General features: G+C 36.0%; 1 protein-coding gene across 3 annotated transcripts in view; it reads right to left on the bottom strand.

Annotated features, from left to right (window-relative positions):
* The window catches only part of bicd1a (bicaudal D homolog 1a), a 53,996-nt gene extending 39,174 nt beyond the window's left edge, over window positions 1-14,822 (bottom strand). For all 3 annotated transcript variants that reach the window (XM_067420209.1, XM_067420210.1, XM_067420211.1), the window contains exon 1: window positions 14,294-14,822. In XM_067420209.1, coding sequence (XP_067276310.1) covers window positions 14,294-14,509 — 216 coding nt within the window. In that variant the 5' untranslated portion in view covers window positions 14,510-14,822. The remainder of the gene's footprint in view (window positions 1-14,293) is intronic.
* Window positions 14,823-15,184: the final 362 nt, after the last annotated feature.

Here is a 15,184-nt window from a genome sequence, read left to right as displayed (position 1 = left end):
TCTGGATATTTCTACTCCAGACTCAGTCTACTGCTTCCGCAGGTCCCCCAAGGTCTGGAATCGGTCCTTCTCCACAATCTTCCTCAGGGTCCTGTCACCTCTTCTTGTTGTGCAGCGTTTTTTGTCACACTTTTTCCTTCCCACAGACTTCCCACTGAGGTGCTTGATACAGCACTCTGGGAACAGCCTATTCGTTCAGAAATTTCTTTCTGTGTCTTACCCTCTCGCTTGAGGGTGTCAATGATGGCCTTCTGGACAGGGTCGGGTCGGCAGTCTTACCCATGACTGCGGTTTTGAGTAATGAACCAGGCTGGGATTTTTTAAAAGCCTCAGGAATCTTTCGCAGGTGTTTAGAGTTAATTAGTTGATTCAGATGATTAGGTTAATAGCTCGTTTAGAGAACCTTTTCATGGTATGCTAATTTTTTTAGATCAATTTTTTTGAGCTCAATAATCCGCTCTATGCAGATGCGCTTCATGAGCTGCTAAAACAACATTGTAAATAAACCAAAACTCAGCAGGCTACTTGCCTCACAGACATGAGATATATCATGTGTAGGCTAAAGAAAGCTTGAAATGTACACTTTTAAACAAAATGAAAATAAATAGGCAAGCAAAGTGCCTGTACCATTGACGCAAAAAGCTCATGATACTCACAGCGGTTTGTTCAGAATGCTGCTCTCCATCACTGCATATGCTGTGAGTTTAACCTGCATTTCAGACTAATCCTTACTAGGGTGAACACCCGTCCCTCTCTGCGTGTACCGTAGGCTACAGCATTTCCAGCCCTTGTCCCGCACGTCGCATATTGAGAAAATGTCCCACATTTTCATCAGTCTGTTAGTTTTTAATTATCATATTAAGAAATGCATGTGATCAGAAAACTACTGGATAATTCGGCAAATTGGTTATATTGTTAATATATAATATAAATGAATATATAAAACTGTCAATTAACTAATTTCATGTTGATTTATATTTTATTTTGTTCGTTATTTATTTTATTGGGTTTTAGTTGGACTTGGTCACAACTCTTTCAAAAATAGTTTATCTACATGATGCCTGCTGCCTTTGGGCTCAGTGATGTTGAATTTAAATAAAAAAATTAATTGTGATGTAATGGTGTTTTCTGGTAGGGACTAAAGAACAAAATATGTTTATCAGCTGAAAGGCAGAATACAAATGTTTTTATTAACTTAGACATTATATAACAGTTTCAGTTTTGTTTTAGTGTCGGTAACATTTCTCACATTGTCCCACACAAACTTAGTAATCGTCCCACATTGGGTTTGTTTGATGGTGGTAAACCTATTCCTGACTCCTGAATATTTAATTTAAGTTGCATACATTTTGTTCTTGCACTGATGTAAAATTTTTAGCCATGTTGCACTTTGACAGTCAGTTTGAGATATAAGCTATATTAGATTATTGTGTGTATCGGATAGTTTACAAAATCAAATGATTCTGACAGTTTTTGCCTTTGAAATTACTAGGGGAAAAGTGTCCCAATCAACCTGAATTCACACTATACTCTTTGAAATCAATTCCATTGCATTATGTTGCTTGAAACCCCAAATAGTATAACATTATTCATTAATTATTCAAAGTTATTTGTCATTGTAAAAAAAAAAGCAGTTTCAATGTAGCTAGCTACTTTTTGATCGTTACTTGTAGTGTAGCTAACTACTTTTTCAAAACGGTAGAGTGAATGTAACTTAACTACTTCAAATTACAGGTAGCTTGTAAAGCTATAGTTTCAGAGTAGCTTCCCCAACACTGTGCATCTATAATGTTCATTTTCACTAGATGGTGCTTGTCTCTTTAAAGGTTAGTTCACCCAAAAATTCTGTCATTAGATTACTAACACTCATGATGTTCATTCATTCGTGTTCAGAACACAAATTAAGATATTTTTTTTTAATGAAATCTGAGCCCCATAGACTGCAATCCTAATACCACTTTCAAGGCACAGAAAGGTAGAAAAGACATAGTCCATGTGACAATTTCTTCTCTTTCATGTCAGTCTCCTATGCTGTTCAGGTTGTAAACACAATGCAGCTCTTCCGGGTTCTAAGTTAGAACGCTGGCTCAGTATTGCCTTCTGCGTCGTGGCGCTCACGTGAACAGCGTTTGCCAATAGTGAGCCGGTGTTCAGACGTAGGACTGTTTACACAACATGAAAAGAGGAGACTGGCATGAAAGAGGAAAAAAAATTGTTTAATAAAGTTTTTTTTTTTTTTTTTTAAGTATTCTTGTCGCTTCATAAAATTAAGATTTAACAATGTCTTTACTATCTTTCTAGGCCTTGAAAGTGGTAATAATGTTGCAGTCTATATTGGGGGCCAGAAAGTTCGTATGTATAATACGCCATAAAGTGCGTATCATATGCACGCGAAAAACCACGTAGCATTTGCACGCCAAAACTCATTTTGGCGTATCCATTCCACAAGATTGCAAACTCGTACTATTTATATGCATTTTCGTGAGATCGGGCTCAATTTATTTTATTCCCATCAAGCTTTTTGTATGTCTTCCTGGTTTATCATTCTGGTTTAGCATGAAGAGATGGAACGATTTTTTCTTTGCAAAGTTTAAAATGTTTCTCTCTATAATTACTTATGAGTTTAAAGGCATATTTGTGTTTTCCATGTAATTGAATGTGTGACTGATGTTGGTTTTATATTCATCCTTGTTATTAATTTCCAAGGTGTTGGTGTCTATGTCTATAAGCGCATTAAAAATCTATAATAAAAGCACCTCAGCCTTCATGTTGTGACTACAGACGAGTCCAAGGTCATGGGTTCGATTTCCAGGAAATGCATTAACTAATCAAATGTTTAGCTTGAACGCAATATAAGCTGCTCTTACTAAAACTAGTATAAATACAAAACTATGGCCTAGAATAAAACTCTTTATTTTATTTTATGTCTTATCAATGTAGATCAAGTCACATCAAGAGCATTTCAGTGGAAACAGAACTGTAGGGCACTACACTGTTCAAATACACACAAACCCCCTCCGTTTGTAACCATAAACACTCAACAGTCTGTTATTTGTGTCCTGAGGGACCGAAAAACATTTTAAGCTCCATTTGCTGTTTACCACAAGTAGATTAAAAAACAAATGCATAACAATTAATCCTTTTACTCTGTATGTCTGAAAAACTGAAGATGATTTATTACAAAATTTAACTCCATGTGAATATATTATGCATTGTACTATTGAACTTAAAGTGATAGTTCAGACAAACAATTCAAATTCATAAATTAAAAAATACAAATGAAAGAAATTTAGATTTTTTTAGGTCCAAAGTCAGTGGGGTCTAACATTGTTTTGGACCCTATTGACTTTAACTGTAGACAAAAAAGAGTTCTTTAAAATTTCTTCTGTATTCTGCAGAAAAAAAAGAAAGTCACATAGAATGACATGATGGTAATTTTAGGTGAACTATCCCCTTAAGTAGGGTTTTAAGTAAATTACAGTTGTAGAATTTCCTGTTTATGAACATTTAATAAACTAATGGCATTGACCTGTTTTCCAATGGCCAAATTCTAATAATCTTGTATGCTTTTTAATGCTCCATTTAACATGATAATCAATGAACCGATAAATTCTAATATCAATTCTGAAAAATTACTCACAAACTGTGTGCTAACTAAAATATGTGCACTTCCTTTATTATAGTAAAAAAGACATATCCACAGTTATGCTTAACAAACAATAGTAGCAAATTACAGTACAATTTGTTAAGTTCTTTATGACCAAAAACCCATTGTAAATACAAACGGTGATGAATTGAGAAATCAACTTTCCCTTGAGCTTTTGATATATAAAAGGTCATGATAATATAAGAATATCCTGTAAGTTTCAGAGCTGAAAACTTCCTTATTAGTCAAAGAAAAGCTTTTATTGACACCAGGCCCAGCAAACGATCGATCTCAGAATGTGCCACACCTGGATGTCATATTGTGGTGAAACATCGCCTCAACAGAAGAAGAACGCCTGATTCTGTAGCCTCGCCCAGTACCAACTCGTGCCTGACATGACATAGGCCTACGTGGAGCTAAACAGGATCGAACTTCTAAGCAATAAACATACTGCATAAGCTTAATTTGGATTCCAATTTTATGAATGCATGGATGAACTTTATTTTTAATAAATACAGGGTTGCCAACTTTTAAGTTCAGGTTGGAGTGAGATTTTTTGGGGGCCGGGGGGGGGGGGGGGGGGGGTAATGCTTTTGATCTTGATTCAGTATCAGTTTATATCTAGTATATATACTGTACATAATAATATGTTTGTTTTGGCACTAGTTTAAAGATTTCTTGGGTCAAATTATATGTGCCATTCCTTAATATTCACTTGTGTCTGCTTATATAAGTATCATTATTCATTAAAAAGATTAGGATGCAAGTTATTTAAGTTTTGAAATTTCACATTTAAAGAAATCTAGTGTTTGATCATCATATCTAAATATTTATTAGAATGCAAAGACTGCAATATATTTTTGAGCAACTAGATTAGATACATGTATATTTATTAAAGAGCCATAAGGCACCTAATGGCATTACAAATAAACATTAATATTTTTTAGCCACAAAATGACTAATTTGCCTCTTTGAATTGGAATTCTCCATTTTAATATTAATTACTACACTAATTGTAATATAAATTTTAGAAGAAATACAAATATTAGAAGAAAAATATTTTAAGTGGTCATTTATTGAAAATAATTGTTGCACAAATAGTTTTTAGTACCAAAAGACCTCCTCAAAATATTCAATAAATATAATTTAATGAGTATGAGTGTGACCTATTAGTAAGGATTACCTGAGGGCTAAATACAAGAATAACATTAATGTTAACAATGTTGCATCTCTATCACTCTCCATAATAAAACGATCCTGTAAATATGGCTGACTTAATAATCAATAAACACTAAGCTGTACTGTTTACCAAAACTTGCAGCAAACATCTATATGGTGAAACTGTTGTGTATCCGCTTAAGCCATTTAAATTCATTGGCACAGCGCTATGAGCGCTCATGGGCCACGTGACCAGCGCGCACCGCAGGGAGACGAGAGCATGCAACTCCGCTTTTCAACGCCTCTGGCTTTAACATTATGCCACATTAGCGCCAAAACGCTATTTATTGTTTGAATTTCATTAAAACACATTTAAAAAAAATTAAAGCTTATAGCTTTGTTTAATATCAAAAGCAGGTTTGGCAATTTGGCGTGAGATTGAGTTGGGCGGAGTGAGAGCGTGAGACAGAGCCTGAAAGCGTGAGAATCACGCCAGATGCGTGAGAGTTGGCAACCCTGTAAATATCCAGCTCACGTTGGGAATTTATTGCGTGTTTGTTCCTTCATTTTACCACAGATTGTAAAGGATTTGCAGTAGGGCTGCACGATTAATCGAAATCGAACCGCAATCGCGATTTGGCTTGTGTGCGATTATGAAAGCTCAGAGGCTGCGATTTAAATAAAATAAATAAATGCCCTGTGTGTTAGCGAAGAGCGGCTCTGTGATCAACGCTGCTCCGTCTGAAAGACTACGAGTTTGAGTCGTTTATAACGTGCGTTAAAAAAGCAACACGAGTTAAACATCTTCACAAACTAGTGAAGCGCTCATAAACCTGTTCAGCAAAAGACAACGTTTAATAACATGTTTTACCTCACTTCATATCGTCAGGCGAGTGTGTGAGCTGATATCAGCTGTGATGTGGCTTCTCATCAGAGTGAGGCAGACGATGCGTTATTTTATAGCATTCTATGTCAATCAGCACTGCATTATAATACACTTTATTACTATGAAAATACCTTTGACGGCTTGAAGAACTCAAATACACCATATTTTGCTGCAGTCGTGTTTATTGTCGACATCTTTAATCAAAGCGTCTCTATCTTCTGTTTACAGAACATTATTACTTCTCTGAGGCAAATGTGGCGTTTTCCGCTCAAGGGCGCCCTCTAGCGTTCAGTATGAATTAAAAAATTTGGATAATCAATAATAAGAAAAAATTATATTTAATACATTTTAAAACTTAATAAACTTAAAAAATTATACATTTATTGGACAATCCATGTTTTTCTTCAATGTACAGGAGTTTTTCCCCCCACAGTGGATGCACAAGAGGTTCATATTTCATATTAAAGACAGACTTTAAGAAATTGAAATCACAGATAAACCACACACACACACACACACACACACACACACACACACACACACACACACACACACACACACACACACACACACACACACACACACACACACACACACACACACTTTTCTTTTAAAATCTTTTATTTTATTTTTTTACAATAACTCCTTAGGCTTAGACCTTTCTAATGTTTTTAGTTATAGGCTGTCTGCATATTAATAGGTAACCCAGCAGTTTTTTTTTTTTTTTTTGTAAAATAAGTTTTCTGTAAAATATTACAAAAATAATAATAATTAGTATTATATTGTTATATTTATTCTGACATGCTCTTTTTATTTGTAATTATGAAAATGTTATTGTAATGGTAATACGTCTTATTTTTTTAAAAATATTTTAGCAGTAATAATAATCATAATAATTATTATTAGTCACATTAATATAAAAACACAAAATGTTAAATACACACACTTTACATTTGTAAAAAAAATTATAATAACAATAATCGCATTTTAAATCGCAATCGCAATTTTATCCAGAATAATCGCAATTATATATTTTCCCCAAATCGTGCAGCCCTAATTTGCAGACAGGATGAGATTACATAAACAAATGAAGCAACACACTAATAGGAGTAAAAAAGAAAAGAAAAGTATATATGTATAGGCCAGAGCTCGCAAAGCCCAACGTCCCGGGGCTATGCGTTTTCCAGATGGGCTACCAAAACGGGCTATCTTAAATAGTGAAATAACATTCCTCTCTTGATGTGTGTTGTTCACTCTCTGGACTTGATATTTGAAGGAAAAATACAATAGCGGAAGTTTTGATCATGCAACGTACTTGGCGTATGTGTGTGTGTGATGCACGGTTCTCGGTTATATCCAACGACCACGTGAGCCAAGTAATAAAAAAAATAAAACATTCCAATCAATTGTGGGTGGATGAGAGATAAATCATTGTGTTTGTTTGATAAAGACGATTTGCGAGCCCTGTGGGTGATTCATTCCGGTTACCGTTTCCCCACTCTAGGGGTGTGCGATATATATCGTCTGCGATAATATCGCAATTGTCGTTTTGACGATGTGCGATCTGACATTATCGAGTATATCCTTCACACTGTGTGTGTGTGTGAAGGATATACTCGATAATGTCAGATCGCACATCGTCAAAATGGCAATGTGTGTGTATGAAGGATATACTCGATAATGTCAGATTATCAGAGTGTGTGTGTGTGTGCGCGTACACTACGTGATGTAGTCTTGAAGATTAGACTAGTATGGGTGCATGCTTTCACTGCATGTATTTTTAAAATAAATATCACAGGAAGAATACAGATATCAGCATGATAACAAATGTGATATTGATTTTATACAAGTTTACTAAACAAAAATTTAATAAGTGACTTACATTTTACACTCTAAAAAATGCTGGGTTAAAAACAACCCAAGTTGGGCTGAAAATGGACAAATCCAGAAATTGGGTTGTTTGAATGGGTCCTTTTACTAGGGTTCAAACAACCCAATTTCTGGGTTTGTCCATTTCCAATCCAACTTGGGTTGTCCTTAACCCAGCATTTTTTAGAGTGTAGACACAATATTGCCTATTTTTACTCTATTTCGCCAATGAGAATAATTCAAAACAAAGTCACAGCACTGTAATCGAGTGAGCAACACATGCTGTGTTTTCTTTACTGAATGAATCAGCTTTTTGAACAAATCATTTGAATCAGTGATTCAGTGAATAAGACAGATTAAAGGGGGGGTGAAATGCTGTTTCATGCATACTGAGCTTTTTACACTGTTAAAGACTTGGATTCCCATCCTAAACATAGACAAAGTTTCAAAAACTAATGTTGGACGTTTGATGGAGTATTTCTGTGTCAAAAATACTCCTTCCGGTTTCTCACAAGTTTCGGCGAGTTTTTTTCGAGTATGGGTCTATTTGACGTTAATAAGAGCGGAAGGTCCTTGTATGGGCCGTACGGGCTCTTCTCCCGGTAGGGTGCGCGCGCGCGTGACTAGAGCACGCTGTAAACAGTCTCTCAGCTGCAGATCCAGTCGTCCGTGAACGGCGCCGCGCTCCACTTTATTCCTATGGGTGACGTCGAGCTTCAGCACAGCATTCCGGGAAGGCAGCTAAACTGCCTTCTGAGTTAACTTAAACTGCTTCAAATGTCTGTGCTATTGGCTACCGTCGCATGAGTAAACATCAGTAAACGACACGATCGCGTGCTTCGTCATTCAAATGCGCTAACGGTTACTCCATTGTTGTTCTCTGTATAACGTTACAGTATTCTGACGTGCAAAACCGTTTTGCTTGCTACTTCTAAGGTCTAGTCGCATACAATAGTCCATAAACCGAATCATGTCCTCATACACTGCGAGTAAACACACAGAAATGTGGAGAGGCCATTAAATACAGTAACTTACCACAGAGACGGACGTCCTGCTGTTGCCGTTTCTCCTGTTCAATTTATTTCTCCCTCAGATTTGATTGTGGATCATTATCTGTATTAGCTGAGATAGATGGGTTTCTCCACGCTTGAGGACGTCACCGCTTTGCGCGCTTGTCATTCTTTAGCTCCGCCCACACGATACGCCTCCAGGCGCTCGGTTTTTTCCGGAAAGACTCGGTACAGCCTATATTTCTTTTATAAATATGATAAAACTAAAGACTTTTCGGAGATATGAAGGATGCAATACTACTCTATAGGTACTCAAGATTGACATGAGATTGACTGAAACTGAGTGTTTCACCCCCCCTTTAATATAGTTGATGATTCGTTTCTGAATGAATCAGTCGTTTGAATGAATCGGTTGAATATCAATGACTCATTCATTAACAGGGACTTGCTGCCGCCTATTGGCGGTTTTAGTTTCACATTTAAAGAATCTTTTCATGTTTTAAATAATTTCAAATATCAATATTCAACGTTATGTATTTAAAACATCAAAACGTTATTTACTACTGGTTATTTGTCACCGCAAAGCTCATTAGACAGCCACTTCAAATGCATCTCTAGCCTGGATGCCAGCCGAACCTAGCCCCGCCCACAACATTTTTAGGTCGGGCAATTCGGTCTGGCATCGCTCCATAGAGGAGTAATTATCCCCGAACAGAAACTGTTCGGACCAATGAAATCATCAGGGCAGGCTTTAGACGATGACGGACAGATAATAAACAGTAATCATGCACGTCATCAAAGGAGCTTGGATTATATTTACTCCTAAACGGAGAGCTTGTTTGTATATGCATTCACCTTCAAAATTTCTCTCAAAGATGATGATCATGTTGAGTAAGTACTGTGTGTATCAATAAATTCTTTTATTTTTTACAACACCGGCTAAAATGGTTTGTTTCAGCGCGTGTGCAGACAGGGTTGCCAAGTTTTTACAACAAAACGCGCCAACTACTAGCCCTAAACATAGCTTCTCGGGGGGTTTTCCTAGGGGAAAAATGGTGTTTGGGGGGTAAAATGTGTGTTATTTTGGCAAGATTGCCTGCTAAAATTCGCACTCATGGGTCTATATATCCAGTAGCACGGGAAGAGGGGTGCTGCGGGGGCTGCAGCCCCCCTCGTTATAGCATCAGCCCCCCTGTTGGGGGCTGTGGACTAAAATTGTATTGTATTTAAAACATGAAATGAAATAAAATAAATTAAAATAGACTGACATAACATACTGTGTTTTAATGGGATTAAAATAATGGGCAGTGGATAAGATATAAACTAATTAATAATTATTTTAATAATTCCTTAGGAAGCGCTTTCGTCACCATCATCACCTCGCTCACTCTCGTTTGGTCATGGTTAGCAATAAGCAGCAGAAACGTATTTGTAGACTTTTTTTGAGTTACGTTACTACTAACACGGTTAAGAAAAGTAAAATTGGGAAATCTTCTCAAAAAAAAAAGTATGTAAACAACGACGCTGACCTTGACACCGACACAAACTCTGTTCAGAAATCCGCGAGGTTTGTGAGCTGGACGTTAACATGTAACTTAGCCTACTCTCACCAGTCTGCTGAAGTCGGGACACATGATATTTTACAAACGTGATTATGAATCATTATTTCTCCAAATATGCGCACATGAGGGACTTAAAGCCCTGGCAGATGCTGGATGTATGTAGCCTATGAACACAAGTAAAAAGAATGCTTTATGAGTGATGATTAACGTGTGTCTGTGTATGATCCATTGGCGTCGGAAACATTGTGTGTCGTGAGGACAAGACTCACCCACTTTTAAAGACCAATGAAATTGGACGCTCTCACTTTTATCGTCACTAATTCAACACGTCTGTTTACCTACCCCTAACCGAGAAAAACGTATTAGGTGTTTGACTCTTTTTTTTTTTTTTCACTTTTCTATTATTTTTTAAATTTTTATTGAAAATAAATGCCTTTCTGATCTGTGATGTGAAAAGGGAGTAGCGCGAGTTTGGCAAAAGGCAGGGCAAATAACTCAAAACAAATAACAAATAGTATATATGTATCTAACGTTACTCCAGCAAAAATAAATTCTGAGACCACCCACAGTTTTGCTTCCGACACCCATGGTATGATCGCGTTTTAACAAGTAATTAATTTTAAACAACAATAATCTGGGGCGGTGGGTCCGTCTGTGCTCTTTGACGGTAAAGGGGGGTTCTACTACAACACCTGTCTGGTTGCCACCGACAACATAATGACGTCACACATTTTCCGACCTAACTTTCAGCCCCCCCGGAATTAAACGGCTTCCAGCGCGCCTGTATATATCACATAATAGTCGCTTCAACCCTTGGACATATAAAAAAACCGCGGAAAAAAACGCGGACTTGGCAACACAGTAGTTGAGCTCTGTCTGTTGACATTTGACAATGCATCGCTCCGTTGCTCTGATTGGTTGTAGGTCTATCCAATTGATGCCTTTCCTGGTTCGGTTGAAACACGCCTCATAATCACAGCCCAATGGAGCAGTTTCAGACTCATATTCTGACTAGAATTGAGTATGACCACGTCAGGCTAATGCATCTCTCCATTGCGAAGATGAATTTTGTTGATACTCATTTAATTTGATTGATAACAGCCCTATTGTGTCTTATTATTATTCCAATTTAATTTGATTAAATTTATGAAATGACCAAAAAAAAGAAGAAGATGCATCTGTGCACATCCATATAATTAGGTTAAATAATATTATCGGCACGCCCATAAAAACAGTGTCTTGAGAGGCTCAAAACCAGGGTAGAAAATAGCCTATTACTTATTCATTATGATGATTTTGAATTTAAAATCCATGCAAAAGTAATAAGCTGACCTCAGACAACAGTATAAAAAAAATAAAAAAGCCAGTTCACACCTTTAAAAAAAAAAGTGTGTACAGTAAAATTGTCTTCTGAAAGATTTTCTATGGTATTTCCTTTCTCTTATATTTTTCTCTCTTCTGGTATTTCAGATTCAGAAAATCTGATTTGCAAGTAAATTCTAGGAAAACTCTCAAAGGAATTGAACTGAGCCCAAAGGCAAATGGTGCAGTGTGGTCTTTCATATTCTGTTTAAAATTCATCAAAATAAAGGAGGAACAGAGACAGATAAAAACCAAATACAATCTTTGAGATGAAATATCACCTCCAGCACTCGTGCCCTTCACAAGACTATCAGCCGCAGACAGACTCTATTATAAACAGCACAAATGCTTTGAACAGAGAGAGAGAAAGAGACACTATTCGAAATGCAAGGACCCAAACAGATTTGCATTATTGATCGTATCATAACCCTAAAAGATAAATCTGAATTTAAACTGTTTGCACTTTCTGTACTCAAAACATTTCTAATAAACAAGGAAATCCACATCTGAATACATTACCTCATTGCAAATAACTAACAGATGCTGCACAGTTCAGCAATCCCAAACTAGTTGATACAATGAAGGTACATTTTTGTCAAACTGACCACATTTTTTGGTTGACTTGAAAATACAATCTGTATCATGATTTGCATGATAGAGTTAATTAAAGACAAGCCCACAGGGCAGACTACAGCAGCAGATCTAGGGGGAGCTGCCATGAAAGAAAAAAATGAAATTACTGACACAATTTCATGACAGTTATTCACTGCAAATGACTCATTGCTGTCCATAAATAACTATAAATGTCTGAGATAAGCATTTATACACATTGTCAAGCTTAACAAAGACCTGTCGTCACTTTACTTCAGGCCAGGGTCATTAGGGAAAAACAACGGGTCTAGGCTAGGGATGTGCGATATTAGATTTTGGCCAATATCTTATATTCCAATATTTTTCAACTTATTTTGACCGATAGCCGATATCAATATTTTTTTTACTTTTGTTTGGAAACAACATCAAGTCTCTCCTGTGCAGAGCCAGAGATTATAAACAAATCATTTTGCATTTCGGTTAGTTTTGAGCAAAAATGTACTTTTGTAAAACATTATTATGGCTCTTTTTATAATGAGAGTACATTGAAAGATTTGAAACTAACAGAAATTAAATCATAACATGAATTTTTTCATAAATTTTCATAATTTTTTTTTCATAACATTTTCTTTATGGATTTGACATTTGTAGATGGTCCACTACAGCAAAAAAAAAAAAAAAAAAAAAAAAGTTAAAATTGTAGCATATATGAGTTACTGCAAATGCATAAGTAGATGCATATTTTAATCCTTTATCAGCCGATTCTAATAATGTGCCGATAATATTGTGCATTCAGAGGGGTCCAAATTTGCAGTACAAGTTCTTATAAGCAACACACGCTATTGTTTAAAAGTTTTGGGTCAATTAGAATAATAATAAAAAAAATAAAAAAAATAATAATATATATATCTTTTATTCTGCAAGGGTGCATTAAATTGATCAAAAGGATCAGTAAATACTTCTACAGTGTTATAAAGATTTATATTTTAAATAAATGCAGTTTTTAAATGTTCTATTCATCATAAAATATTGAAAAAATATTAAGCATTAACATTAATGAAAAATGTTTCTTAAGCACCTAATTACCATATTAGAATGATTTCTGAAGGATCATGTGACACTGACGTAATGATGCTGAAAATATAGCTTTGCCACTTCAAGAATAAATTACATTTTTAATATATCTTCATAATATAGTTTATGCAATAATTGTAATAATATTTCAAAATATTACTATATTCAGCCTTGGTGAGTTAAAAACATCTTCATGACCCCAAACTTTTGAACAGTAGTGTAGTAAATATAACAAATCACCTATCAATTATGACACCTGTATAGTCTTCCTGTGCTGTGCAGCCAGTCCCTGGATCACTGCCGCAGTCAGAAAGTATCTTGTTCCATCTTTTTTTTTTTTTGTCTCAGTTTTCCTTTGTCTCTCACCTTTCATCCCTATCTCTTCATTATTTCACCTCTCTAAAAGGGTCCATTTATCCACTTTAGATGGTTACAGTTGACTCCATTTGCCTCATTGTTCTTATCATTAAAGATGTAAGAAAAACAAAGAAAAGCATGTTTTGAGAGTATTATAACACAAAAAATTGCATAATGATTCATAAAAGCTTCACACATCATAAACAAGTCAACAACATGCTTAGTTCTGAGTTTTATACATTACAAATATGCAGACGATAAAATTGCACTTATATACTATAGTGAATAAACATCCTGTTGACATTCAGACAGAGATACACAGAAAAAAGACAACATTTCCCAACAGAGATGGACTATATGAGTCAACGGTCTAGAAAACTTACTGACACACCAAAGATTCTTCATAAACCTGTGACACCAGAATCAATGCTCCCTTGAGCAGTCTAAAATTGATGCAATATTTTTGAGGAATAAATAAAAACTCAATTTCTTTCAACAATGTTTCAAAATATACTTAGAAAACAGTACCGTGAAAATAATATGGTGCTGTTAGTGAAAGACAAAAATGCAGTATCTAGAGGCATACATTAGGCTACAAACAGTGCGTGTGAGTGTGTGTGTGTGCATATATATATATATATATATATATATATATATATATATATATATATATATATATATATTTATTTATTTATTTATTTATTTATTTATTTATTTATATATTTTACATTTACTGATGATCTGTTGTTCCTGATCAGCCCCTGAAAGCGATGTTTACCTCCTGTAGCTGCTCTAACTCCTGTTTGAGAGCCTCCTGCTCGGTCTCGAGCTCCGCGTACTGCTGCTTGAGCGTCTGGTTCTCCTCCAACACAACCAGACCGCATTCCGCAGCCCGGATCTTTTCCCGGTTTGCTTCTGCGAGCTCACGGGTCAGCCTTTCCACCTCGGCCCGGTACTGATCCACTGATTCCCCACATCCTCCCCCGGCTGCCATCGCCTCCGGACGGGTGTAATCTCTGCGTGCTCCGTTCCCGTCACTCGCGCGCTCTCGGAGAGGCGGAGGCTGAGGAGATTCAGGTGAATGCTGCAGTCCGTCAGTCCCGATGCGCCTCCTGTTTCCTGATGATTAAATGATTATAAACGAATGACATGGGCTGGACTCAACTGCTTCATCGTAACATGGCTGTAATAAACTGCACTATTGTTCCATCCATCAAGAACATATTTATTTTTTTCGGTTTTAAATTAAGACGTTATGAGGAAAACCGGCGCCATCTACCCGGAATGCAAAGTGTGCAGAAGTTGAATCTGTCTCCTAACCCGTGACGTCACTCCCACACACACACACACACACACACACCAAGAGGAATTTTTTTTTGGAACTCTTTAATAGATACAATAAATTGGAAAAAGGCGTGGTTATTACCTTATAAATTTTGTATACCAAATAAAGTTAAAGAAATACACTTAAAATTCTACATAACATATACCCAACCAATGAGATTACTTCTAAATTTGGTAATGTTCATTTGAATTGTAAATTTTGTAATTCCAATACTGAGTCAGTAGATCATCTTTTCTTCAAATGCCCCTTTATCAAAGAATTCTGGTCTGATTTGTCAAAATTTCTTGCTTCTAATTCCAGTTTTGTCATTGATTTTACCATGTG

This window comes from Pseudorasbora parva, chromosome 16 (assembly GCF_024679245.1).
Source record: "Pseudorasbora parva isolate DD20220531a chromosome 16, ASM2467924v1, whole genome shotgun sequence".
Classification (NCBI taxonomy): domain Eukaryota; kingdom Metazoa; phylum Chordata; class Actinopteri; order Cypriniformes; family Gobionidae; genus Pseudorasbora; species Pseudorasbora parva.
The sequence above is the reverse complement of the archived record's forward strand: the minus strand, read 5'-3'. Positions and strand labels throughout refer to the sequence as shown.